The 22895-nt window shown below is 48.8% G+C and overlaps 9 protein-coding genes across 9 annotated transcripts; 7 read left to right on the top strand and 2 right to left on the bottom strand.

Moving 5' to 3' along the window:
* Window positions 1-419: 419 nt before the first annotated feature.
* On the top strand, window positions 420-1715 carry L228DRAFT_243007 (NAD(P)-binding protein). The gene has a single exon (XM_018331578.1). It carries the CDS (start codon window positions 661-663, stop codon window positions 1609-1611), a length of 951 nt encoding a protein of 316 aa, XP_018192085.1. The 5' UTR covers window positions 420-660; the 3' UTR covers window positions 1612-1715.
* A 1788-nt stretch (window positions 1716-3503) lies between these two features.
* On the bottom strand, window positions 3504-4121 carry L228DRAFT_14598 (hypothetical protein). The gene has a single exon (XM_018329224.1). The coding sequence runs from the start codon at window positions 3984-3986 to the stop codon at window positions 3675-3677; it is 312 nt and encodes a 103-aa protein (XP_018192086.1). The 5' UTR covers window positions 3987-4121; the 3' UTR covers window positions 3504-3674.
* A 417-nt stretch (window positions 4122-4538) lies between these two features.
* On the top strand, window positions 4539-5051 carry L228DRAFT_14593 (hypothetical protein). Its single transcript, XM_018329223.1, has one exon. The coding sequence runs from the start codon at window positions 4612-4614 to the stop codon at window positions 4888-4890; it is 279 nt and encodes a 92-aa protein (XP_018192087.1). The 5' UTR covers window positions 4539-4611; the 3' UTR covers window positions 4891-5051.
* L228DRAFT_14592 (hypothetical protein) lies at window positions 5052-5837 on the top strand. The gene has a single exon (XM_018329222.1). The coding sequence runs from the start codon at window positions 5213-5215 to the stop codon at window positions 5768-5770; it is 558 nt and encodes a 185-aa protein (XP_018192088.1). The 5' UTR covers window positions 5052-5212; the 3' UTR covers window positions 5771-5837.
* Window positions 5838-8331: 2494 nt separating this feature from the next.
* On the bottom strand, window positions 8332-10722 carry L228DRAFT_235590 (hypothetical protein; the record flags this gene model as incomplete). Its single annotated transcript, XM_018330739.1, has 4 exons — window positions 8332-8583; window positions 8673-9212; window positions 9306-10493; window positions 10711-10722. The coding sequence occupies 4 exons, from the start codon at window positions 10720-10722 to the stop codon at window positions 8332-8334; spliced, it is 1992 nt and encodes a 663-aa protein (XP_018192089.1).
* Window positions 10723-11627: 905 nt separating this feature from the next.
* Window positions 11628-12499, top strand: L228DRAFT_257952 (hypothetical protein; the record flags this gene model as incomplete). The annotated part of the gene is made up of 2 exons (XM_018334035.1): window positions 11628-11696; window positions 11806-12499. 2 exons carry the CDS (start codon window positions 11628-11630, stop codon window positions 12379-12381), a joined length of 645 nt encoding a protein of 214 aa, XP_018192090.1. The 3' UTR covers window positions 12382-12499.
* Window positions 12500-15394: 2895 nt separating this feature from the next.
* Window positions 15395-17567, top strand: L228DRAFT_235592 (hypothetical protein; the record flags this gene model as incomplete). Its single annotated transcript, XM_018330740.1, has 2 exons — window positions 15395-16195; window positions 16260-17567. 2 exons carry the CDS (start codon window positions 15395-15397, stop codon window positions 17565-17567), a joined length of 2109 nt encoding a protein of 702 aa, XP_018192091.1.
* A 255-nt stretch (window positions 17568-17822) lies between these two features.
* Window positions 17823-18613, top strand: L228DRAFT_14671 (hypothetical protein). Its single transcript, XM_018329231.1, has one exon. The coding sequence runs from the start codon at window positions 18078-18080 to the stop codon at window positions 18486-18488; it is 411 nt and encodes a 136-aa protein (XP_018192092.1). The 5' UTR covers window positions 17823-18077; the 3' UTR covers window positions 18489-18613.
* Window positions 18614-18927: 314 nt separating this feature from the next.
* On the top strand, window positions 18928-21897 carry L228DRAFT_257954 (hypothetical protein). The gene is made up of 3 exons (XM_018334036.1): window positions 18928-19059; window positions 19166-19789; window positions 19996-21897. The coding sequence occupies exons 2-3, from the start codon at window positions 19258-19260 to the stop codon at window positions 21546-21548; spliced, it is 2085 nt and encodes a 694-aa protein (XP_018192093.1). The 5' UTR covers window positions 18928-19059; window positions 19166-19257; the 3' UTR covers window positions 21549-21897.
* Window positions 21898-22895: the final 998 nt, after the last annotated feature.

Consider the following 22895-nt stretch of genomic DNA (forward strand, 5'->3'; position numbering starts at 1 on the left):
CGATATCAATGTTGTTTGGGGCTCCACAAAAATTCCCCCAGCAAGCTCTGGCGCTTAACGACGTCATATCAAAGATAAGATCATAATCTGATAAGATACATCCATGCTTGCCCTAATGCTCTTTTGTTAATATTATAGTTTATACCATCGCAAACACCTTTCTAGATCAATTTCAGAGGTTGTGAAATTATTATAGTACAAGTCTTAAATTGCTAATAGGCTGGTATGGCTTGAATGTGAATGGCTTTCATTTTCTAAGAGCAGATACCATACCAGTCCTATTGTAAACTATGCAGACGAACAGATCTCGTGGGACACAACCAAATTTCGGCATCACTAATTCCAATTGATACCAGCCCCTCAGCGAAAGTTTGAACAAGCTATTGAAATCAGAGGTCTGAGTGGCGTAAACACAATCAAGCCCGTTGCAATGAATAATTGAACTCTAATCCTAAATATTTACATAGTTACCTTAACCCCGTGGCTTAACGCCGTGTGTGTCTTACGGGAGCAGATTAAACACGAAATGGCTTACAACATATACGTAAAGAGCATTGGCCTTTCAATTATTCTTATAAGAGGGTTTGATAATAACTTCAGCGAACTGGTCGTCTACTCTTCTTCTTCACCCAAACATACACCAGCCGTACATCAAGCAGCATGACTACCACCTTCACCACGCCCAAGAAGCAGCTTACCTGGCTCATTACAGGCTGCTCCTCTGGATTTGGCCTCTCGCTCACTCGCATCGCGCAGGCAGAAGGGGACAAAGTGATTGCAACTTCACGAAACCCATCGCGTACACCCGAGCTCGTCAGAGAGGTCGAAAGTAAAGGTGGCAAATGGCTCCAGCTGGACCTTGACAACCCAAACAATGCCCAAGTTATCGAACAGCTTGAAAATTCAGGTCAAGAGATTGATGTATTGGTGAACAATGCGGGCTTTTCCATCTTTAGCCCAGTCGAAACCTCTACGGAGGAGGAATACCGCGCGCAGATGGAATCAATGTACTTTGGTCCGCTGCGGTTGATCCGAGCTGTGCTGCCTCATATGCGCAAACGGCGGTTCGGCATCATTGTAAATATGAGCAGTGGTGCGGCTCTAGAGGGTAGAGATACCATGGGTGGGTATGCCGGGGCCAAGGCGGGGCTCGATGGTACGTGTATCTTTTCCACCAGCATTTTGTCTGAATTGAAAACTGATGCTGGATTGGTTTCATGGACAGGTGTGACAAAAGTCATGGCAAAAGAAGTAGCGCCGTTCAACGTTCGAACCTTGACTGTCAATCTGGGTACATTTAACACCGACATGCCCAATGCCGCCACATTTGGAAAAAATCCGCTGCCGGATGATTATCAAGGTTCTGTTTCCGCGCAGATGATTCAGGTAATCAAAAGCGGCAAGCTTCCCATCCTCGGTGACAAGGACAAGGCCATGAAGGCAGTGTACGAAGTCGTAGTAGGGGAAGGTGTTGGGGCCGGATACGAAGCCGAGCGATTCCTTCCGCTGGGCAGTGACATGACGCCCCGGGTGAAGCAGGTGCAGCAATATCTTGCTCACGGCCTGGAGGTCTTCGGGCACGTCACCGATAATGTAAATCTTGATAGATGAGTCAAAATGTCATAACGACGACGCACATCTCTTGAGAAGAACAAGAACGCTTCTCTGGGCCACATTTCTCCGCTCCTAGATCATATCGAGCATATTTGGGACAGAGATGCAGGAAGATGGGGAGCGTAATATAAGAGGCTAGAATTTGAGAAGTCTTTTGACGGGGCTACTACAGTAGCTCTAACCACTCAACTTTCTCTCTCCAATTCTGTCAAAGTTAAGCCTTTCTACCCTCTATATCGGGTACAATGTTCCCTTCTCCGTTAGTTATTGCGACTTCAATCACGGCAGTTCAAAATAAAACCTACAGATCAATAGGCACTTGTCTTTAAATGCCATTATTGTCTTCAGATCTTGAAGAAGATTATCAAATTCCAGCATATCACAGTTTGCGTAATGCTGCAATTCATGTTTCCTCCAAAATTGAAGAGCACGGTCCGTCGGCTGCTGCCGAGACAACTAATGACTGGAATGTAGCCAAATTTATTCCAAGCTTTTTTCTTTTCCTGCCATTGCAGACCACTTGCTTACTAAGAAGGCGTTCACAGTGTGCTTGAGGCTCATAAAAGGCGCCTTTGCACAGCTGACGTCGTGCTTTGCAAGAACACAGTTTGATCAACAGTTTTCCTGATGTTTGCTTAATCCATGCCTTGAGCGCAAATAGTTTCTCGTTGAAGTTGCGAACGTAGAAATTCGCAAATAAACGGAAAGGGACGTGGTCGTGTCTTGAACTCAGCTTTTGGACGGTGAGCATTAAGCTTCACTTCGTTTCATAGGCTTTGCTGATGATGACATTCCTGCTCCGGCGAGTACATACCGACGTCAGTCGCCTTGGTCCAAAAGGCATCGCATGCAAGGAGCACAACGCTTTGGCCGTTTTCCCTCTGGTGGTTCGCATCATCTGCGAATAACAAGCTCAGTAGCTCTCTCCTATCATTGAACCGTTGAAGCCGTAAGCTTGTCTGGGCCCCAACTTTCTCCACATCTCCATGGCCTTTCCCCAGGTCACCATGCTTCAGTTCTTATTCCCGCCCTTGACCCCTGCCCCCACGTTCTCTGCTAGTCTGGGGTTGGTTTGGTACATTCCTCTGATCAATTTCCTCGACGCAGCTCAAGAAAAGCGATTATTTTGCTGTCGTATCGCAAGCAAAAGTGCAATCAGATGTAAAGCTGGTTTTCCTGGACGGCCGTTGCGTAACAAAACTACCAGCCACATTTCACCTGCCTGTTCCTTGCCAGACTCGGGTTTCCCAGCAACGCCGAAGCTTAGCGTGAGATTCCCGCAAAAGCCTTTTTTCCCCGAGCTCGACACCGCCTCTCCCGAGGATCAGAGCCAATCAGCAGTCACAAGCGCAAATGAAGTGGGTGTAGTGGATCAATCTCTTGTCTCGTCCTCGATGCTGACTGGATCATACACCCCGGGCGGACTATCTTCCTGGTCGGTCCTTTCACTCCCTCATCTTTCCTGTTTGGGCGGATGGATTTTCTTCATCAGCAACAGCAGGAACCTGTTGCCATGGTCCGCGGGACTAAAGCCAATAGTGCGTGAACGTGATGCGTGTAAGTGTGCGTAATTAATGGTAGCGACAGTTCGATTCCATACAGTTATCTCCGACTGGCTCAGTTAGTGGATAAGCCTTCTGTCATGAGGGTGCGCTTGTCGTCAAACCCTTGTGTCTCTTCTCCTTCTTTTCACGCCCCCTGGCTGTTGTGCTCCTGATTTGTTATTCTCCTCAATAGTCTCTCCTTAAGCCCCATTTGTGTGTCAGGGACACAGAAGAAGGGAAGTGAGCGGAAGAGCCCACTTTTGGACGCGTTGCCTTTCCCTTCCATCTTTCTCTGTGTTGTGTGTGTGTGTGTACCTGCTGCTGTGTGCAAAGTCAATAATCTTGCCTTTTTTTTTTTTCTCTCCTCTTTCTGCTCAGTAAACTCACTGCTTGTTCTTGTGTGTCTCTCTCATCGTCCAAGCACCGTCCCCTTCATTTGCCGACCCTCCTTCCTCACCACTTTTTCTCTCTCACACGTTCGTCTCTGCTGCTAGGGAGGACCCACCTTGGATCTTCTCACGGTCGCTGGGTAGAGTAACCAAACTTAGAATCAGTTTTTGCCCCCATTGCGTCGTACATCCTGTTGCGATGGATCATTTGGTTGTTTCGCCCTAGTCGTCTTCTCTCCTGTTCTGCATCGACCCTCGTTCGAGGAAACACCACCAATTCACCCCCACACTCTTTTCCACCAACTGCCATTATCGCAAGGCATCCAATCACTGGAGCCAGTAATAGACGACGAGAAATTCGATACTGTGTTTTCACAGGCAGAAGAACCGTGCAGCGACTGTCCCTATCGCAAGCATTTTCGATCGAGCGTTCTTGCATCGCGTTAGACTAGATAACTCTGCTTCCACCTCTGCAAGAAAAAAAACCACCTCAAGTCGACACCAAAGAGCGAGAAAGTTCTCAGTTGGCACAGTCCACTTTCTCCTTATCGCATCGCAAAGGTCTTCTCCGATCGGCCGGTCATATCGACGAGATCTGTCCATAGGGGGCATACACAAGATAGCAAATACACGATCGAAACCGATCCTCCTTTTAGTCGTCAATCGCACCCACGACTCGACAGGTCTTCAATCCATCTGAACAGCCAAGATGCGCTTTTCAGCTGCAAGCCTCCTCCTGCTTCCTGCACTCGTGCAGTGCCAAGGCTCTGCGCCGACCGCTCCTCGGACTACTTCCATCTCGACTCCCGTCTCAACACCTCCAGCGTCTATCGGAGCGAAGATACCTTTATCAAAAGCGACCCAAGCTGTGAATGTTCCGATCCCTGACGCCTCTGAAGTAGCGGATGAAAAGGAGCTATTAGAGTAAGCACCCTCGCAACAACTATGCAACCCCATCCCCCCTTGTCCCTCTCAATACTGACCCTGTCTGTGTCTACTCTTGTAGGCTTCGTGAAGTTGTCAATGCCATCGGCGCTACGCAAGCAATTACTCAAGCCAACCCCATGTCCACCATGTGGGTCGAATCATGGCTTCCCAACGGCCAAACGACCTGGGTTGAAGTCATTTACTCGCAGACCTTTGCCAGCGTTCCGGATCAAGCCCCAACGCCATCAAGCGGACAGGTTGGACTCGGCACCCACACTGGCAAGATAGGCGTATACAAGACGGACAAGGAACGGAAAAACGCTGCTGGATCATTAATGGTCAGCCCTGGAACTGTGTGGTCGGCCGCAATCGGAACAGGAGCAATGGTCGCTGGAGCTGCGTTCATGCTGTGGTAATCTTTCCCATGATCGTCACCACAGCAGAATCTATCCCTCTCTTCTTATCGCTCGGAAGATGAAGACCATTTCCCTCTTAGGCCCTTTGCAGTGTTTACTTCAATGGACTCTTGAAGAGTTCCATGCCGATTAGTGTTCCCATTCCTTATCTCTTTCCTTCGCCATATCGCTCGCATATGTGGAAGAAAACAAGAGCGAGCAACAGCGGTGCGCATCATGTTAATACCTTCTCTCCTTTTGACCGTTTCATACCAGCGCATCTCAATTCCACGCGTCCCCCGAGCGGCATCATCGTCACCATTTATCATTTATTTCTGAGCCAATGGACCAGCGAAAAGAAAGCACTCAGTCTGATGCGCAGTTTCGGTTTCCCTTTTGCATCATCATCATCATCATCATCACCATCGATAGACCGTCAATATTGCCAAGGACACAGATAGACTCTTTGACTCTCTTGTCCCGAGTGTGCAGCTGCATCTATCTATCTGTTTCTAAGTTTTTCTTTTTACTCTCCCTGGCAAGCAAGCGTCCCAAGCAGACAAGAATTCAAATAGCGTCAACTACAAGCGTCTACATACACGGGAACTGGCGTCCTTGGAAGCGAATCTTATTGGACCTGCGTGGCGTCTTTTATTCTTCTTATTTGATGATTTCCATGTCGATGGGTTTCGTCTTTGATTCGACGACTCGTTTATTGCCGATCCTTCGTCTTATCATCATTGTCTCCCACTATAGTTGTCATTATGGGCATATATCCTCTTCTTCTTTTCTCATTTTCCTCCCATTATCTCTTTTCTTATCTTTTCTTTTCTTTTTTTCCCTTCGTCTTTGCTGCATATGTATCCTGTCCAACGGCGTCATGTACATAGGACTGATTTAATTTCCAATTGCAATATCAAGCAATGTCTCAAGTCAAGGTCATGTGTATTATGCTTTCGTCCCAAAGTGCCAACTGATGCTACGGCCATCGCCTTTCCCGGGTCATTTTAACGGTATATCAGTGGGTTCGTCTTTGCTAAGGACAACGAATTCCGTACGCACATATCGGTCCTTGTGATATGGAGCTACACAAATGGTCGCGTTGTGGAGATCCTCCTTTCCCTTCCTTTCCTTTCCCTCTCCTCCCTCTCCCTTTTCTTCCCTTTCCCTTCCCTTCTCTTCTCTTACTGCGTACAGAATGCGGACTCTGTATAACTCTTGCATACTCTTAGCAAACTCTTCGCCAGGTTTAGTCTCCCGGTAGGTAGGTGAGTTGAGCGCGGCTACGAGTATGCGACTTGCTCGATTGCTCGATTGCTCGATTCCTCGATTCCTTGCCGCTCTTCGGGGTAACGTACCTAAGTTTTACGGTGTACTTCTCATCTATCCGTCCATCCATCCAAAAATGACATCATCCAAACGTGACAATGTCACGGTTTTTTAATTGTCTTTCTTTCTTTCTTTCTTTCTTCCTTCCTTCCTTCCTTCCTTCCTTCCTTTCTTTCTTTCTGGTTGGTTTTTTTTTTTTTTTTCCCCTCTACATCAGAAACCTTTCTCCCCTTTTTTCTCATTGCGAGTGTGGTTGATTCGTGGTATATAATTTATTTATTTACTTATTCGATAGAAGAGATTATCATGAGATCGAAACAAAAACAACTTTTAAATTGCTGAAAAAAAAAAAATCAAAAATCAAAAATCAAAAATATAGAAAAAGTATAGAAAAATATTAAAAGGAAATAAAAATAAAAGTAAAAAGACAGAAAAATGATTGAAAACCAAAAGACATAAGGGGTATAAACTTGGATATACAAAGTGGTGAAAAAAAAAAGAAAAAGAAGGACGAAACGGCTAGGTATAAGAAAGGAGCAGTCAGGCAACGAAGCAGAGTATCCTGATCGAAGCAGTTTGATACGGAGTAGACAAGTCGGAAGGCAGATCAGAGAATTGGCCGAGGGCGCTCGCTTACACCGATATTTCACCGAGAATCAAGCGATCGGAGACTCGCTGACTAAGGTACCAAAAATACACGGCCTGACGGTAGGGCAGAACATCCTGGTCTACTACGGTACCGGAGTAGCCCCAACGATGCAGAGCGTTAGAACAGAAACATGACGATATCACACAACCGGTGCATTCAACGGCAGAAACATCATCATGTACAACAGAGTCACACCAAACACCAAGACGGCACGAATATTTTGGATGACGGATTATTAAAATAATAAAAGAAGAGACAAATAGTATGTACAACGAAGAGAATCGAAAAAAAAAAAACAGAATTATAAAGCAGCAAATCCATGGATATCTCCGATACCCATAGCGCATCCGTATTAAAAAAAAACGTCTGGGCATTTAAACACACGATACCCGATACCCGATATCCGATAACCGAACCATTTGAACACCCATTAAAGATCATTTGAAAAGCCGAAAGGGGAGGAAAGGGGAGGTTTGAAGATAATAGAAAGGGGTAGAAAGAAAAATGAAAAAACAAATGTGTGCGTGTGTGCTGGGTGAATTGGGGTAATGTGAGGTGCCAGAGCAAGCAGCAAAGTGTAATAGCAAAGGAAGAAGCAATGAGCAAGTCTGTTGCGAGTGCAAGTGGGAGAGAGCAATAGCAGCTGTGAACCGATTATGACACAAGGAAAAATTGAGCAGTATGTATGTGTGCAGTTGGTGTTTAACAGGGAAGGGCGGTGAAAGCAACCGAGCAGGTAACAAAGGTGCAATGTAAAAAGAGCACCTTAGCTGTTTTTGAAACACAAACGCATGTGCAATGCTCATGTGCTTCAGTTCGTTACATCGTGGGATCATAACATTATTAACACCATCAAAGTCCCCGGGGAATAAAACATGTGTAAAATCAAGGGTCAACGCGGGAAAAAAGATGGGGAAACGCCAGCAGGAAAAAAAAAACCAGAACACGAGGCATGCCAGTGACAACAGCGCAAACAGCCAGAAGAAACAGAATGTCAAGGGATGAATGGAAGAGCCTTTTGCATCAACCCCACAAATGGGCTTTGGCAAAGCTCAACCGCCGAAGTCCAACGCAAAGAGGACATCCGGAAAATGCTGACCGACATGACTTGCGAACAAAACAAGAGCGACCGAGGATAAACACTGGACACAGCCAAGGGGAGGACAGAGAATCTTGTCAGGGACTGTACCTCCGACAAAACAGAACGGATACAAGCAATGCTTGCCAATGGTCCGCAATGGTGTCCAGCAGACCGAGAAGACTTTATGCAGCTGTAAAGTCGACATGTTGACAGTCAAAGAGCAAACCCGCAATGACAGTCAACACAAAAGGACAAGAGGAGAAACGGCAATAAACCCAGCACGAAGCTTCTCGTATCGAGCATTGTCACTCCAGGAAAACAGCAGGTGCACAAATTCAAGACGGCATCTGCAACAGCACCATGATCCCCAGGAAAACCTCGTCTTGACCTTTGCAAGTGTCGTTCACTTGCGTGTCCACTCGCTCAAACCGGCCAAACTAGCACCGGAGATGGACTTGCGACCTTCAGGCATCTGGAAACCCTTCTTCATTTCGGCTTCGACAAAGAGAGAGGCACGCTTGAAACGCCTGTCGGCATACTTTTCAAAAACGGCTGCGTGATGGCGACGCGGGCTTTCGCAGCATTCAAGAATGGTCGCAATCAGTTGGCGAAGCTGCGCAAAGGTGTAACCAGAATAGTAAATGTGAGCGCAAGACTAAAAGGTTTCTCAAGGTTAGCTATTGAAAGAAAACTCTTCAAGATGGCCAAGAGAATTGCTCCGGTCGGGATCAATGCACCACTCACCCAATCACCCTTCTTCAACATGCATCTCGACAAGCAGTGAGCACCAGCGGCAAGGAAGCTAGGCGGGCTGCCGACAAAGCGCTCATCCATAATAGTGATTTCGAGGAAATATTTGGCCAATGTTCTGGTCTCGAGGTCATAGTCATCGGCCTTGCTGATGCGTCTCAAGAAGCTCATAGGACCTGGCCATCCTAGCTCAAATTGCAACATAGTCAACATGAAGCGTTCTGCCTTGAGAATCTCTTCGGCCTCGTAGCCATTCTCAACAATATAAACAATCTCCTGGAGAGAAGGGCACGTGATCTCTTCAAACTTGGCTGCAATGAAGATAGCAGTGGCGCCCACGAGCTGAAGCTTGCCGAGGGAGACGATTTTGCACGACAAGAAGCGGTCAATGTAGTTGACACAGAGGAAGAGGGTCTCGGGAAGGAGATTGAAGCGCTGGTGGACTTGGACCAACCAATCAATCAGCACAGAGCGCATCGACCACTGAATCTCCGCTTGGTTGTCCATGTAGTGAGCATTGGGCAACATTTTAATCTAGATTGAGTTCCTCTCGTCAGCAACAAGTCTCTCGTCGGCAGCATGATCAGAGAGAATCAGCAAAACAGGGAACCATGGCGGGTTGTTTACCTCTAGATCCCTCATATACTCAAAGATCTCCTCGCCGTATTCAGCCACCATGCTCGTATCCCAGGTCTCATCTTCAACCTCCTCCAGGGTACGCGAGCCTTCAACGAGCTGCTTGGCAATTTCAAATTCGCGCTGGATGCGTGCATTGGTCTTGGGAAAGAGGGCCGTGGTCACGCCTCCAGTAGTGTTCTCCCCACGTGACCGATACGAACGGGCGGTGGTGTAGCCCTCTTCTTCATAGTTTTCGACATCATCCTCGTCGTCCCAATATTCCTCAGGGTCAGAGATGGGCAATTCATCAACTTTGTAACCCATCTCGGCCTTCACCTCCTCACGAACGCGCTCTTCAAGAATCTGTTCCATGACTAGATGCTGCGCCTCATGCTTCTCCAAATCGACAAACTCGCACTTGCGTCCAATGGGTTCCACTTCGTCTGAGATGTGGTAGGGAGCCTCCTCTTCAACAATGGTATCAATGTAAGTCTTCTCAGGGCGGACCGCGTCTGTCTCCTCCAAGATGGCGTGCAGAGCAGGAAGCTCCTCTGCTCCTTCGACCGGTTCAGCAATTGTAAGGTCGCTCGAAGGCCCTTCAACCACCGCAGTGTCGATGTTCGAATAATTGTGCTCTTTGATCGGACGCGTTGCAAGGTCCCGATGAACGGTGTTGGCAACAGCAAGTGTGTCTTGCACAAGCTGGGCTGGCGGCTCGACCTTCTCTTTTGCAGCGTCCTTGAAGACAGCAGTGCTGCGTTTGGCAGCAACCTTGCGGGTATTGGCTGGCTGAGCCTGGGGCTCCAAAGCCTTAGTAGTGTTGTTATCAGAAAGAGACACGTTCTCGGACGCGGGCTTGAGGGCAGCTTTGGCCGCAGCGGCGGACAATGGACGGTGAGCAGGTCGCAGCAATGCTGCCGTTTTCTTCTCGACGTTGACCTTGACGGCCTTTTCAGGAAGCTCCAAGCCAGCCTTGATAGGGACGCTGGAGTCGTCCTTGGAAATATAATTGGCACGAGTAGTGTTGCTAACGTCGCCAAACGCGGTACGCTTTGCAGCGGCCTTCAAGCCTCCAGCCTGAGCGGCAACAGAGAGCGCTGGGACGGATTTGTTGCGTTGAAGAGTCTTCTTCACGTCAAGGCCGGTGGGGATGTTTTCGTCTCCGCGAATGCGTACGGAGCGAACGGGACGTTGAGGCTAAAGAAGACACGATCAGTTCTGCTCTCGTTGCACCAATAAGGGACAGGTGAAGCAAAAGCAAATAATTGCAAGAATATTCTCTAAACAACAGGAGCAATAATGCGTTGCGATACCACTTTGGTGGAGAGGAAAATGTGGGGGAGAGGGCGAGTTGAGAGACCGAGAGAGGGAGGAAGGGAAAGCGATAAGATGAACCGCCATACAGAATACTCACTTTGGCATCCATGGTCGCTGGCATTGACTAAAATCGAGCGTAACAATGAAGCAGAGGTCGTGTCGAAGAGTATGACCGGTCAATGGAACCTCTGTTCCCACGTCGACTGCTTTTCGTCGAAGACTGCTCGACGAGTTTGACAGCGACACCGCGATCCCTAGTTCCCACTCTTGTCTGAACGCTTGACACACAGAGCACCAACGCTAGGTCACGTTGAAAGCTGGGGCTTGTGTGCTGAGAGACAGGAAGCTGGGCGAATGAAGAGAAAACACGGTGAAGGGGGAAAACGAAGCTGTCGACGGGGCGGGATTGGGAGTGTTGACAATCGACAGTCAAGGTTTGAGATGAGAGAGAGGGAGTAAGTGAGAGAGAGCTCCTAGGAGTTTCGCGATGTTTTTGTTTCCCAAGCGACGAGCAGCCCAGAGGCGAGAGCAGCCTGCATTAGGGAATTCCGTCCCAAACAAGAAGGCACGACTGAGGACGCAGCAACAACAGCAAGCATATTTCCTGATTGGGTTAGCAGAGTAACACAAACCGCTCTAAGCGATCTCGCCAAAATATCCATTTAGAGATAAATTGCAAATAAGCTCTGAGAGAGGTGCTCTGAAGTATATGGTACTTTGCAACATTCGAGGGATAGGGCTTTTAATTAAGTAGCGGTACAGAATATAGTTTCACTGACCCCTCGCCGTCCCATCTCGTCCCCCATTCAAGTCCCCCCATCTTGGCGTCCCCCTCCCTCCTGTCGCGTCTCCCCACAAGTGCAGCAAGGAATTGCATAATGCCAATCTTTCTAAAAAGAAGCAATGAAATTTGCAAACTTCATTTGTACGTGAAGATATTTATTGTACACCGGTATGAATGATTTTTTTTAATGCGCGACAGATATAAAGGTGGTTATAGGTGTTTATTTCAAGATGTCAACACCCACGTCATCTGTCGCGATGCCCAGCACGAGTTCAACGCCAAGTCACATGACCTCATCAGTATGTCTGTCGAGAGATCCATTTCAAGTTTTCTCTTGCAATTCCTCTCAGAAATGATCTGTTAAGAGCCTATGCTAAGGTTTACAGTTTACCTTACTTTACGCTGGAGACTTTGAAGAGCTGCAAGTGGTACTGCGACCGCTTGTCAGGTCCGAATGCGCTCATTGGAAGCGGGGGACCGAGGGACGTCCTGGTCTCCACTAACCGCACCAGCGGGCCGAACGCTGACCCATACTCCACTCACCCAAAGTTTCAACGCTGCCAGACTCGATTTGTCGCAATACTGACGAGTTATGAAACCCTGAAGATTGCGCCAGGCGGAACGAGTCGCAGATGCGTTTTGAATGCGCATGCTTGTCGGTCGCTGATGGTGGACGAGGACATGCTCCTCGATGCTATTGTCGTCTCCGGGTGGGAATGCATGACTGATGGTTCGTGGGGCGGCGCAAAGCCGAAAGCAAAAGCTAGCGAGGGCCCTGTGATCCAGTCTGATGCGATTCGCTTTTTTTGCGCAGTGTTCAGTGGTGGCAGATCAAAGAAGCCGCCGCAACCAAATGCGCCCGGGCGAGGGACCGATCAGCAGCACGCAGCCTTGCTTGCGATCATTGTTGTTGTTTGGTCTCAGTCCCTCTCTCTATTTCCCCCCCCATTACGCACCGTCTCAGTGCGTCTGGTTCTGGTTTGATCCATCGCGGGCTTATTTGATCCATTGGCCGTTGATAGTGGTGACCATGGACCTTTCAATGCCGGCTGCCAACACAACATGTTACAGAGGATGCATTGCTGCTTCTAAGGTCAACGGCCGCCAACAGGTAGTCCGCCAATGAATAGCGCTTTTTCCTGATGTGGAGCGATAGTCCTGGTGGAGACGAGGGTGGGTTAAAAGGGGCCATGGCAATGCGCATTAAATGTAGAATTATGACGGCGCGCATGATGAATCTCACTTGGGTGATTGTTGTCTCGTCCACTGAGCGGTTGAATCATTCAGTGGGTTGTCAAATGTTTCAAGCTTATTACTCTTGTGTTGCGCACAAAGCTCAAGGAAAGGAGGTATGTACCTCGACCCTCCACTCTGTCATGATCTGCCAATCGTGCATCCGAGACTGAGCAGCAAGGGCACTCTCGGTCTCTCTGACTGCCGATAGACTGCAAAGGAAAGAATGTATGATGAGGGTGAATCGGCTGATAGGGGAATTTTTGCCGGGTACTTTAAAAATGGACTCATTAGGTAGCATATGCGACTTTCAATTCAACAAAGAGCAAGGAAAAAGGGTCGCGACGAATGCGGGAAGGTTCAAGAGCAAGCGGTAGTGCTCTGCGGCTTGAAAAAGGGCAACCATCCAGCTTGCCGATGGCGTCGCATTCAGGATTCATAAGGTAGGCGCCGAGTCGTGTATGTAGAATTTTGGTCACGGTGTGCTCGGCCCTTGTCTACTGCAGCACGATGCGGAAGGCGTCGTCGCAGTCGCAGTCGCAACGTATCTTATCCGCCGCACAGTGCGCATGATTTCGGAGAGATCGGAGGGCTTGCGCGAACAAGGTTATTCAATGCTTTGCCAAGGATCTTCTGAAATAGAGCAGCTTCGACAAGAGCAGCGCAGTGCGCGACCCAAAGTCCCGAAGAACGCTTAGCACTTCTGAGCATTTTGCACTATCTGAGCCTTTGAGAGCGCCGGGAGAAGCCCGCCTACCCTTTTATTGTTCTCTATTTGTTTCGACATAGCTTATGAACCAAGTGCCTGCGGTAGACATGGGTCTGCCGTAACAACAAGCCACTATGGCGGTCGGAAAAGGCATGCATTCCCTGGACTGCTCCGGACTGGATTGGTTCGATCCTACGGGGGCGCTCTCGGACAGTCTGTACACCGGCTAAACCAAAACTGAGCAGAGTATAGCACGGAGAGGTGAAGGTGTGATGCGATGAGCAGGCAAAGAGGAGAGAAAGGCGTGGCAACCTCAAGGGTGTGCCAGCCCGTGTTCTCCACTAACAAGGTGTCTAATGATCTAACGTCTGTATGGTCGTCTCTCTACCGCTTCTCATGCTGAACTTACTTTCCCAGCAGATGCTCACCCACTCATGGACACCGGGGCCCGCAATTGCTCTTTCCAAACGAGCATTTTCAACCCCTCTGATACACGCCACCCGCTGCTGATCTTGTGAATTGAATTGCCAACCACATTCTTGCGAGTTGTTCCTTTTCGTGGTTCTGGAGCGTCACTGTATCCCGATGCGGCGCTTCTGCGCATCAGAGACCCGCATTGCGGCTCCTGCCCGTTTAAATAGAATGTCAACTCCACGTGCACCTATTTATCTTCGCATTTGACTTGATTTATGTGCAAAGGAACTGGTAATGGTTTGCGATGACAGGTGAAGATATCACTACGCTAGATTAGGACACCCGGAGGGCCATGAAAGTCAAACTGGGTCTCAAGTGCTAGCTCTCTATTCCCATGCGCGCACATGGGAGACGGCATCAAAAGCAATCGAAAGACATAAGATAGACCTTTCGAGCCTGGAGCGATTGCATATACTTTTGTAGCGCGCAAAATGGACCCCGCAGAGAGATTATTTAATAGATGGATTATTTGGTATGCGCGAGGAATCGAGTCTGAACGGCTCAAGGGGATGAATGAAAGGATGTCATTGCAGTACAGCGCTGGCAAGGAAACACAGTCAAGGGGCTCGGAAATGATTATGCCATGGGCGCAATGCTTATCCTTATGCGTAGACAGTGTGATTGTGCTCGTAATTGTTCTGTATAGATTGCATTTTGTGCCTGCGCAACTTGTCTTTGCCGGCTGGCTGAGTCGTCGTCGTAGTGGAACCCTCTCGCTTCTCATGCCTTGCGGTCCTTCTCTCCTCCCAACACCGTCCTGCGCCCGTCAGAAAGCCAGCGACATCAACGACGACCATCTTTAAGATTTCTCTTTGCTCGAATCATTGCAGACATTTCTTAGTTGCTTTTCCATTGTCTCTCATTTCTCCCAACCTCATATACGCTACACAAGGTTCTCCCGAACCGCTGGCATCGTATCCCACTGGCCTCCTCCTAGGGACGAGATACCGGCCCGCGGCGCCTTGGGAGTCAGCGTTGTCGAGCCAAACCAAGAAGCATCATAGGCTCTCTTTGGTAAGTTAGTTTTCTTGTTCAGTCAATGCGATCCATCTTGTGCCAATATTGGCTGTGCCATGGGACTCGTTCCACCCTTGGTGCCTCTACTTTGACGACTCTTACTCTCCCTTCACAGCCGAAATAGTATGAGTCTTTTTGCAAGCTGAATCAAGAGTTCATCGGCCTGTCTGTTATTTCAATATACTGCTTTGAAAGACACTGCGTGGTATTGCAGTTTGTTTGGGCTAACAAAGCTTTGTATTGCAGTCACCTGAATCACATTCCCCACGGTTCGCCCAATTTCCCCAGTTCCTGCGACACAAGGGCGCCATCGCCAAGGTTGCATCGCACAACAACACACCTACACGAGGACACAATAGGATATCGGCGGCTTGTTATTTTGCCGCTCGGGAGTCGTCGATCCAGGTTTCAACGTCCTGCAAGCCCGTCCTGCCAAGACGGATTTTGCAGCGACCGCTAGTTCATCCAGGGTCCATATCAGTGGGGGTTAATTGTGAAGTATCTGCTTCCTCGTCCGATTCATATTCCCTCGTCGGCCCGTCGGAACGAAATAATAAAAGAACCATGGCGGGTCGTTATACGACTCCGCCGGCGCATACATCTCGTGCTGATGGCCAGCCCACTGTGATCCACCCTTACGGGATGTCACCCATCAGCCCAACTCCCAAGCACGTAACTTTTGAGCTCCTCTTTCCCGAATCGCCAGCCTACAAGGCTCGTTTGCCGATGCGAGTGCAGATATTTCCTCATGATACGACTGACTCTATCATCACAACGGTGAAAAATTTCTATGGTCTCTACGAGGGACCCAATGGAATCCAGGGCGTTAGCTTTGAGGACGAACAAGGGAACACATTGATTGCAAGATATGAAAACCTGAGAGACCGGATGATCGTCTACGTGCGCGTGATTCCGGACTATACTACAGTCTTCAATCAGGGTTTGGAGCAACTCAATGCAGCGGCAGGTCTTCGCAAAGGCTCTTCACTCGATGATCCACACGCTGCTGTCCCTTCTTTCGCTCAGCCGTACGGCAATGGGCAGCCCCACTCACGACCATCTTCCAGACTTGCTCGGAAGCGGAGCGTTTCGCCCCAGTCTGGCCGTGGTCGCCGCTCACAATCCGCCACCACCATGAAGAAGCCTCGCTCTCGGTCGGGTGCTATGAGTCGTCAGTCGAGCTCTCATGGCTTCCCACCAGATCACGGAAGCGATGGTCTGACTGGTTATAGCAGTGGTGATGGAGCGCCTGGATCGGCAACGGGGTCTCGCAAGAGTAGAAATGAGCAGGTCGCCAGTGCGGACATTAGCTTAGACAATATCGTGGAAGGCGGTCGCAGAAAGAGGGCCAAGTTTGAAAGTTCGGTAAGTCGCACCGCGCTTGTCGCTCCTTGATGAAAGATGACTGACGTACCTTGCAACTCATCAGGAGCTCCCTCTTTTCGTCCCACCACAAGTGCCCGCTCCGACGTCTATCTCATCAGTCTCCCCTCAGCGCGGCCTCCACGCACAGACTGTAGTCCCGCCGGAGGCTTATGCCATGCAATCCACGATTTCTTACAATCCGATGCATTCTCAGAATTATACTGCTTCTTACGCATACACAGATGGTGTGGCACCGTCTTACTCAACACCTCCTGGCGTGCAACACGGCCATCGTCTTCGCACTCGAGGGGCTGCTACCTATCCTCCCACTCGTCAAGCATTTGGTGCTGCGTCTTCTGTCAATTTGCCTGGGATTCTTCCCACTCCTGATCCCACGGTAGCGAGCTGCATTTCCGACGAGGATGTCGCACTTCAGTTGATGCGTCTTGGTGATACGTCAAATATCTCCAATGGTACGCGCAACTCGACTTCTACCCTGGACGATGAACTTAGTGGTGCTGCCGATGTCGCATCTTCCAGTGGCGCTACTAGTGAGCATGAGGAGGATGCGGACCAACCGTCTCTCCCTGCACATCCTGTGCCCAAACTTGAGTCGAGCCCCATTCCCCGGCCCGGCACAATCAAGAAGCGCCCGAAGCACCTGGATGAAATCCTGCCTAGCTTCGACAGCACTGATATCAGCGGCGATGAAGGCGCCCGTGCTGATGACGAGGTCGACGAGGACTATGAATACGAAGAACGCAAGGATGCCTCTTTCCTACCAAATTCGAATGACGTCATCCAAGAAAATGCAGTCGATGGGCCTACCGCTGCTATCGTTAAGATCAAGGTTAACAAGTCAAAGACAACTACAAATGGGTCCTCACAAGCTCGCAGTGGGACTTCTTTAAAGTCGACCAAAGCAGGAAAGTCGCAGGCTGGCGCCACCAACAAGACCAAAGCGAAATCTGCTCCATCCAACAAGGTTCCAATTTCTCCCACTTCTCTTTCCTCGCATTCGCGCAAACCCTCGACCGCTTCCACACTCAATTTCCAGCATCAGCTTGGCGAGGATGAGGAAGATTTGTCAACAAAACCTCGTTGCCAACGTTGCCGGAAGAGCAAAAAGGGATGCGATCGTCAGCGCCCATGCCAACGATGCAAGGATGCTGGCATTGGGATTGAGGGTTGTATTAGTGAAGATGAGGGGAACGGTCGCAAAGGTCGATATGGTCGGCACATGGGGGTACCTGTCAAGAAAGAGACAGTTCCTATAGTGCCGAATCCTGAACTGCAGGCAGCTAGTGCCATCCTTGGCGGGATCGCGGCGGGAGATGCCAACGCTGACAAGAGCAAGAAGCGTAAGAGATAAAATGACCGACTTAATGGTCACCTTTGCAAAACTCAAGAGGAACCCTGAATCTTGTGCAAATATCACAAGCGTTATCACCTGACTGGCGACACAAACGGACGTAAAGATTGACGGTCGATCCAGATGCGTCGAGCTATCGGCGCATGACTTCTTTGAAGTCTTTGACCCTTGCTATGCATTTTCAGAATCTCCCAATTGGCTGCTTTTGCTTCTCTTTCTGGGCATAATCCGGATTATTTTCGTTCCTTTCTAGCGAATTTGATGATCTGCGATGGCTTGAATTTGGTGGTGATCATCATTACCATTCCTTGATCACTCGGTGGTTTTTGTTTTCAATTGGATACAGTTTCAAAATTGATGCAAATTTTCTCCTTTCCCTTTTTCTTTTCAACTTCTCTGTCAAAGCTACTTGGTCAAAAGTGGTCATTACGTCATACCTCTCCTTATTCTATTTTTTGAGACGGGCTCTTTTAATTTGGAACAAATACCGTCCGTTCCAGAGTCAGGAAAATGGAGAAAAAAAAATTGAGATCTGGAAGCAGTGAAAAAGATTCCACGGGTTGGGAACGTGGCAGGTACGCGCAATGCCTTCCAAGGCACCACCTCTACCTGAACCTACTTTCGAGGGGCAATGTTCACGTCATGTCTGCCTACACATTTCATTATTGGTCCGAGTCTGGAACGGTTCAGAAAATCATTTCTCATCTCTCTTTCCTCTTGTATTTCTTCACATTCTCCTTTCATACTTTTGTTGAAGTCGGATCCGTCGATCCTGACCATCATTTGACTCTCCTTGTCCTCTCCTTCCCTATTTCCTTTCTTTTTTTTGCTTCACTTTCTCTCAATACGTCTCTCTTTTCAATTTTCAAGATTTTTATACTCTCTTGGAATTCATCTATCTGTCGATTTCACATTTCCTAGTCATTTGTTCCGTGTCATCATTGTCATGCACACTTAAGTTCTGTGGGGTATAATGGGTTTCTTTTTGGCGAACTTGAGCAGAATTACATGTACTACATTGTTAAAATCTAGCCTCAAACGTGGATGAACCTTCGAAGAGTCTATCTCGGATAAAATCAATATCGTTTATCGCGATGAGTGCTGGCATTCTTGAATTTCACGTTGGATGCAGTCGTCATGTGTCGTCCAAACTTTCCTATTTCGGCGATACCCACTAGCTTAAGCACGAGCCGAAGGGGTCCCGAGCATATCAATCTAACCGTAGATAGCATAGTTTCAAATCTTGGGCAAAAGAGGAATATAACTGCGCTGTTGGCGTATATAACCTGCCGAAATAAAAGTTCCCAAATGTGAGCGGAAGGGTCCTTGAGAGCATTCTATGAGGATATACAATCATATCCAACTCCTGCCGCATTCCATAAACCCACGGAGCACGAACTGAACCGTTCTTCTTAGGGCATGCAGATGGTTTGGCAGTAGGTATCCCAGCTAGAGGCAAAAAGTCAGGGATTACACAAGCCACGGATCAATCGTGAGTCGCCAAAATAATTCTTGGCAATTTGTTAGCTTTGCGACAAGCTATTCAATTGCCTTTTGCTACGACTAAGCCGCTGATTCGAGTCTACATTTATTGTCAGGGTCATCTAGCTGACTTCAAGCAATTCCGGCTCTCTTTCTGTGCCCCATCACTCCGCACCTAAGTCCAAACTCACGCAAACCCGTCAAGATAATGCCGCCAAAGAAGATCACACCAAGACAGCCACCTAGGGCTAGGACTGCTACTGAGAACAGCAGCGGCGGCGATGTTGCAGCCGATGCGCAGGCAAACAGTGGAGAGCAGGCAGGTGCAGCAAGCAATGCTTCTGAAACCAGCGCCCCGCGCCCCGCATCACGTCCTCCTGTTCAACGGCTGGCATCCTTGAAAGGACGTACTTCAGCCAGTCCCGCTGCTGCTGGCGCCGCAGGATCGAAAGCCCAGCTCAAGTTTAAGCCAAAAAACACTCTGCGACGAAGTGAAGATGAGCGTCTCCAGGCAGAGCGCACAGAGGTCGCTCGTCTGCAAGCTCGACAAGCGGCTGTGGATGCAGCGAATGCAAATAACAGCAAGGAAAAAAATCATCAGGGGAGTGGATCAAGAGGGAGAGGGCGGGGAGGGTTCTCTCGTGGTGGGAGAGGTGGCCGTGGCGGGTTCGCAGACGGAGGCGATAAAAGAGGAGAAGGAATGGCAAGTGGGCCGTTCTCAAGTATGGCCGATTCAATGGGTGAGTGTCAAACACTTTCTTTGAATGGGATCCAACTAGCGTTGGTATCTTGAGCTGTGTAATATCTTGGCCCCTGCGTTTTTCTCTTGAATTGGCTTCCACCGCGTATTTGAGAGCGTTGGTGGACTTTCATTTGGACGTTTAATGCTTGCTTGGAATTCTTTAGATAGCCGAACATGTGCTGACAAGGCATTCACGACAAACAGGAAGGCGAAAACCGGGACAATTTGGCTCCGGCGGAGGTGCCAACAGGATAAAACGAGAAGGGGGACCTCGAATCAAGTCCGAATTCTACACACCAGACGATTACTCGTCTGACGACGATGACGCAACCGAAGGACCGCGAATAGCAGTTGAGCATATTAATCTCATCAGCGATAGCGAAGGCGAGGACGATCCATCTGGCAAAGGCAAAGGACGCGCGAGAAACGGTGGACGCACAATGGGCAGCGGGCTCAAACCCATCAGAGTGGACCGAGTCGAACACGTCGATAGACAGTCGGGAGTTAGCACAGAAGCAAGTTCATCTACATCTGCAGAGCTTCGAAAACAAGCTCAGGAAAAAGATGACAAGGGCGGGCTTTTTGTGCCCGAGGACGAACCCGAGGCTGCAGCGAAGAAGGACAAGGGCAAAGAGAAAGCTCCAACGGCTTCCCGCGACGAACAGCAAGTTCAAGTCAAGCAAGAGCCCACAGATGAAGCCACACCCATGGACGTCGACGCTATCCCTCCTGCCGCCGCCGCCGAAGACGGCACTGCCATCAAGCAATCTTTATCCCCCGAGCAAAAGAAGAAGAGAGTCAAGATGCTTCTCAAACCTACCAAGCGCAGAAAGCCAGGCCTCTTTGACTTCAACCCCGTTCTGCAAACCAACGAAGATCGCGAAGAATGGGAGCGGCATCAAGAAGACGTACAATTCCTTGCGCGAGAACTGGGCATGATGAAAGCGTACCAAGCTCCCGACCAGCAGCAGCAACAAGACAAAGAACAGGAAAAGGACAAGGACGCAGAAGGCGATGTCGCCATGGCAGAAGGCGAAGCAAACACCGACGAGAACGCCCAAAAACCCGAACAGGGACAACAACAACAGTCCCAGCCGCAGTCTCCTCAAGAAGACCGCAAAGAAGGTCTCATCTACCTCTTCCAATTCCCCCCTATCGTCCCCAGTCTCGTCAACCCCGTCCTGAAAAAGGAAGAAGACGGCGACACGGCCGACGGCAACACCGCTGGCGCTCCCGCACCATCTGCCGCCGCCGGCGCCGCTGCCGCCGAAAATAGCCGACAGAAACCCATTGTCATTTCTGACACCTCTTCTTCTTCCGCCTCTCGCACCGGCCGCCGCGCACCTGACGCGCAACAACAACCAGCCTCCCACGAGACAGAAGAACATGTGCCCCCTCCCCCGCTCACCGCTCCCTCCGCAGACATTCCTTCCGGTTTCGCAGGTAAATTGCGCGTCCACCAATCCGGCCGCGTCACGCTTGCCTGGGGAAACACTGCGCTAGAACTGTCCCGCGGCGCGGACTGCGAGTTTCTGCAGGACGCCATGCTCGCCAATCCCGTCACCAATAATGCGGACGCCTCTCGATCCGGGGCCACTGCAGGCGGCGCACCAGGAATCAAACAAGAGCCTGGAACGGCAGAAGGTGAAGATACCGCCCAGATGGGAAACCAAGTCATTCCTCGCAGCGGATGGGCGCTTGGACAAGTCCGTGGAAAGTTTGTCGTTACTCCTGACTGGAGCGAGATGTTTAGTTAGTCTGTGGGTGATTGTTATTATTTTCTTTTCTTCTATTTCTTTTCTTTGCTTTTACTTTTTGTTTCATTTTCGGTCATATCTGTCGCGTGAGCCGGTCAGTTGGTTAAGCTCAAACTGGTCAGTTCAACTGTGGACGGGCCCTTTGTTTTCTGGTTATACTTGGTGTGGCCGGTCGTCAAAATTGGAGTTGATGGTTTTCTTTGCCCCTTTTGTCATCATCTCTTCTTTTATTTTTCCACTCTTCTTTCTGTCACCTTCTTTTTCTTTCCATTTTTCATTTTGTCGGCTCAACCATCTTTTCTCCAATTTAAACACTTTGCTTTAAAATTATACATCATGTCAAGGAATGGGGAGGGGGGTGGGGGTTTGTGAAGGGAAAGGAAATAAGGCAAATAAAAGCAAATGTTTTCAGACATGTCTATATGTCTATACTTAAATACCTATATCCTATCCTATCCTATTTAGACGACACCTTTACCTTTGCTGTGGTTATTCTTGATGTATGGTTATTCTTGATGTATGGTAATTCCTGATGTATGGTTATTCCCGATGTAAGGTTAAATCCCGATGTACTATGATACAGTCAGTCATACAGACAGTGAACCAGTGGACCAGTGGACCAGTGGTATAGAACTGTATAGCATTGTATAGCATTGTATAGAGCTATAGAATGGTATACCTATCATGAGTATATAAGGTAGGTATATGTAGATAGGTGTATGTAGGTAGATGTAGGCACGATAGGTGGCGTGGTAGTCTATCGTATTTAGTATACTCCCTTCCCCCCCCCTTCTTTCCTTCTTTCCACTCTTAGGATTTCCTGCTTTTTCTAGATACGCACACGCTGTAATCTCTTTTTGGATACGCACTCGCAGGTAAGGTAAGGATAATTCGTTCTGATATGCCAGATCTTTTCGGTTTCGGTCCCGGTCCTATTTCGCACAAAACAAGTAATTGAGGACCACGGGATTTTGCCGTTCCGGTGCTCTCCATATCAATAACTTAGCCAGCCAAGTGTGGATTGATGGAATGCAAAAGGCGGAAACTAATGGAATGTCAAGTGTAGGGTAAGAAATCGAATCCACATGGGTAGAGAAAGGAAAAGGAAATAAGTAAATAAGTAACCAGCCGATGATGATGACGATAAACTTTTTGATGCATGAAATCGACGATTGAAACGCGACGAATGAAAAAGGGAAAATGAAGACGAAGACGAAGACGGGGACGGGGAAGGGGAAGGGAAAGTCCTAAATGCGGAAAAGATAATGCATTTTGGGTGAGAATGATGAGGGAAAGTATTGTAAGAGTATTGCTGAAGGGGGAAGTAATATAAGAATATTGTTGAAG

This window comes from Xylona heveae (genome assembly GCF_001619985.1).
Source record: "Xylona heveae TC161 unplaced genomic scaffold L228scaffold_1, whole genome shotgun sequence".
NCBI lineage: Eukaryota > Fungi > Ascomycota > Xylonomycetes > Xylonales > Xylonaceae > Xylona > Xylona heveae.